The sequence below is a fragment of the Ursus arctos genome, unplaced genomic scaffold (assembly GCF_023065955.2).
Source record: "Ursus arctos isolate Adak ecotype North America unplaced genomic scaffold, UrsArc2.0 scaffold_19, whole genome shotgun sequence".
Classification (NCBI taxonomy): Eukaryota; Metazoa; Chordata; class Mammalia; order Carnivora; family Ursidae; genus Ursus; species Ursus arctos.
This window is the reverse complement of record NW_026622863.1, coordinates 52,843,335-52,846,752: the sequence shown is the minus strand read 5'-3', so window position 1 is coordinate 52,846,752 and position 3,418 is coordinate 52,843,335. Positions and strand designations below refer to the sequence as shown.

The following is a 3,418-nucleotide window of genomic DNA, read 5'->3' as shown; positions in this document are numbered from 1 at the left end:
TACATGTTAACTAAATTGAATTTAAATAAAATATTTCAAAAAAAGAAAAAGAGCCACCTTTTTATGCTCCATCTGATTTTTGACAAAATTGCCAATGCAATTTAATGGGAGGGTCTTTCCAACAATCATTTTGGTAAAGCTGGATTATTATGGAAAAAATAAAGCTCAACTTCTACCACAGACAGACAGACAGACAGACACACACACACACACACAGATGTTTTGAGTGGCATCATACACACCAATTAGAAAGCTAAAAGTACAAACCATCTAGGAGATGGTTTTATACGATCAGGAAATGGCAAATTTTGTTAGGATGTAAAAGTAATAACTGTAAATTGAAATATTGATAATCTAGACTTCAAAGACTTCAAAAAATTGAAAGCGTCAATTTATTAAAAGGCAATATTGGGGCACCTGGGTGGTTCAGTGTGTGCCTTCAGCTCAGGTTGTGATCACAGGGTCTAGGATCAGACTCCTTGTAGGGCTCTCTGCTCAGCAGGGAGTCTGCTTCTCCCTCTCCCTCGGCCCTCCCCCCCTGCTCATGTGTTCACTCTCTAGCTCTCTTTCTCTTTCAAATAAATAAAATCTTTTTTAAAAAGGCACTATTAGGGGCACCTGGGTGGCCCAGTCAGTTAGGTGTCTGCCTTCAGCTCAGGTCATGATCCCGGGGTCCTGGGATGAAGTCCCGAATTGGACTCCATGCTCCGCGAGGAGCCTGCTTCTCCCTCTGCCTCTGCATTTCTCTCTGTCTCTCATGAATAAAAATAAAATCTGTTTTTTAAAAAAAGGCACAATTAAGAATATAGATAGGTCGGGCGCCTGGGTGGCTCAGTTGGTTAAGCATCTGACTCTTGATTTCTGCTCTGGTCATGATCTCAGGGTTGTGAGGCTGGGCTCCACGCTCAGCAGGGAGTATGCTTGAGAGTCTCTCTCTCTCCCTCTGCCCCACCCCCTGCTCACCTGTGCATGCACTCTCTCGCAAATAAATAAATAAATAATAAAATCTTTAGAAAGGAATATAGATAGGAAATAGCTAGTAGCAAAGGAATGGGGAAGGGATTGAGAAAAAGCCCTGTCTCAATTTTTTACTTTATATATATATATATACATATTGGCCATATAACCATCTCAAAGATATAAATCTATTTCTTTTTATTTAATAGTCCCAAAGTTTATCTCAGAACGAATATAATGTAATCTATCCATTTTGGATGGATATTAGGTTGTTTCTGATTTTTTTTTCATTACAAAGATGCTGTGAATATCTCTGTATCTATTATCTATCTCTACTTGTGGGGACATACAGAAACACTTGGTAAGTGTTTGTCATTCTAGGAATCAAATGATGGGGTTGTTGAATTTGCATTTCTTGGTTTACTAATAAAGTGGACATGCTGTCATGTGAGTTACCAGTCCCTTATCATTCATCTTTGATGACTTGCTTTCTCATAGACATTGGTCACTTTTCCCATGGGTAATTCAGATTTTGTTCTTGACTGAAACGAACTCATTGTTTATTAGATGGGAAACGTAGTCCTTCAGTTGTTCTTTTGCCTTTTGGTGTCATGGTTGGAATTTCGTGGCCATGGCAGATCTTCAATCAGGAGACAAGAGGTCCAATGATCCAAGACTGCAGTCAAGGCCAGTGGAGAGTTTTCCGAAGCGCCACATGGACCTCCCTGTTCCGCAGGCAGTAGATGACGGGGTTGCACATGGGCGTGACCACCGTGTAGACGACTGACAGCACCTTGTTGAGGTCCATGGATTTGATGCGGCTGGGACGGCAGTAGATGAAGAGGGCTGCTGAGTAGAAGATGCCCACCACAATCAGGTGGGAGGCGCAGGTGGAAAAGGCCTTGCGCCGGGCAGCGGCTGACGGCATGCGGAGCACGGCCACCCCGATGGCTGAGTAGGAGGCCAGCGCTACCAACAGTGTTCCACAGAAGATGACGATGGCAGAGATGAAGTCCACCAGCTCGGTCAGGGCCACATGGGTGCAGGACAGGTTGAGCAGAGGAGAGACATCACAGAAAAATTGGTTGAGGACGTTGGGGCCACAGTACGACAGGCTGGCAATGCATGTTGTCTTAGCCACCGAGACCAGCAGTCCCCCAAGCCATGAGGACAAGGCCAAGCCCAGGCAGACCTGGGGCCTCATGAGCAGTGGGTAGTGGAGTGGGCGGCAGATGGCCACGTAGCGGTCATAGGCCATGGAGGCCAGGAGGGTGCACTCCGTGCAGATGAGGACTATAAAGAAGAAGAGCTGGGTCATGCAGGCTGTGAAGGAGATGTGGAAGGGTCCAGTCCACAGCCCCACGAGCAGGCTGGGCATGGTCACTGACACGTAGCACATCTCCAGGCAGCTCAGGTTGCCCAGGAAGAAGTACATGGGCTTGCGGAGCTCGCTGTGGCTGCAGATGAGACAGACGATGAGCGTGTTCTCCAGGAGCGTCAGCAGGTAGAGGGTCAGGAAGACGGCAAACAGGACGCCCCTCGTGCCCAGCCTGGCGGACAAGCCCAGCAAGACAAACTCCTGGACTCTGGACATGTTGCCCGACTCCAGGGACCTCTCCATCTGGGGAGAGACAAAGTTTGTTGACATTCTGGTTTCTTCAGAGACACAGCAGTTAATAAAAAAAATCAGGAACAGGTTCACAGTGCAAGGAGACCCTAGGACTGGGCTAGCCCAGCTTCTGATGGAAATTGACTGTTACAGACAAATGCCAAATAGATTTTGTGAGCCATTGTGTTCCATTGGTCTATGTGTCTGCTTTTGTGCCAATACCAAGCTGTCTTGGTGATCACAGCGTTGTAATACACCTTGAAGTCAGGCAACGTGATGTCCCGAGCTTTGTTTTTCTTTTTCACCATTCTCTTGGCAATTCGGGGTCTTTTCTGGTTCTATACAAATTTTAGGATTGTTTGTTCCAGCTCTTTGAAAAATGCCAATGGTATTTCAATAGGGATGGCATTGAAAGTGAAAATTGCTCTGGGCAAGATAGACATTTAAACAACGTTTATTCTTCTAATCCATGACCCTCAACTCTATGGACAACTAATCTTTGACAAATCAGGAAAAAATATCCAATGGAAAAAAGACCATCTCTTCAATAAGTGGTGGTGGGAAAATTGGACAGCTATATACAGAAGAATAAAATTCGACCATTCCCTTACACCATACACAAAGATAAACTCAAAATGGATGCAAGACCTCAATGTGAGACAGGAACCCATCAAAATCATAGAGGAGAACATAGGCAGTAACCTCTTCTACATTGGCCACAGCAACTTCTTTCAAGATACATCCCTAAAGGCAAGGGAAACAAAAGCAAAAATGAATGTTTGAGACTTCATCAAGATCTAAAGCTTCTGCACAGCAAAGGAAACAGTCAACAAAACTAAGAGACAACCCACG

At 45.0% G+C, this 3,418-nt stretch overlaps 1 protein-coding gene across 1 annotated transcript; it reads right to left on the bottom strand.

The window, feature by feature from the left end:
• Positions 1-1,266: 1,266 nt before the first annotated feature.
• Positions 1,267-2,983, bottom strand: LOC125283326 (olfactory receptor 5-like). The gene has a single exon (XM_048224113.2). It carries the CDS (start codon positions 2,603-2,605, stop codon positions 1,640-1,642), a length of 966 nt encoding a protein of 321 aa, XP_048080070.1. The 5' UTR covers positions 2,606-2,983; the 3' UTR covers positions 1,267-1,639.
• Between the last annotated feature and the right edge of the window lie 435 nt (positions 2,984-3,418).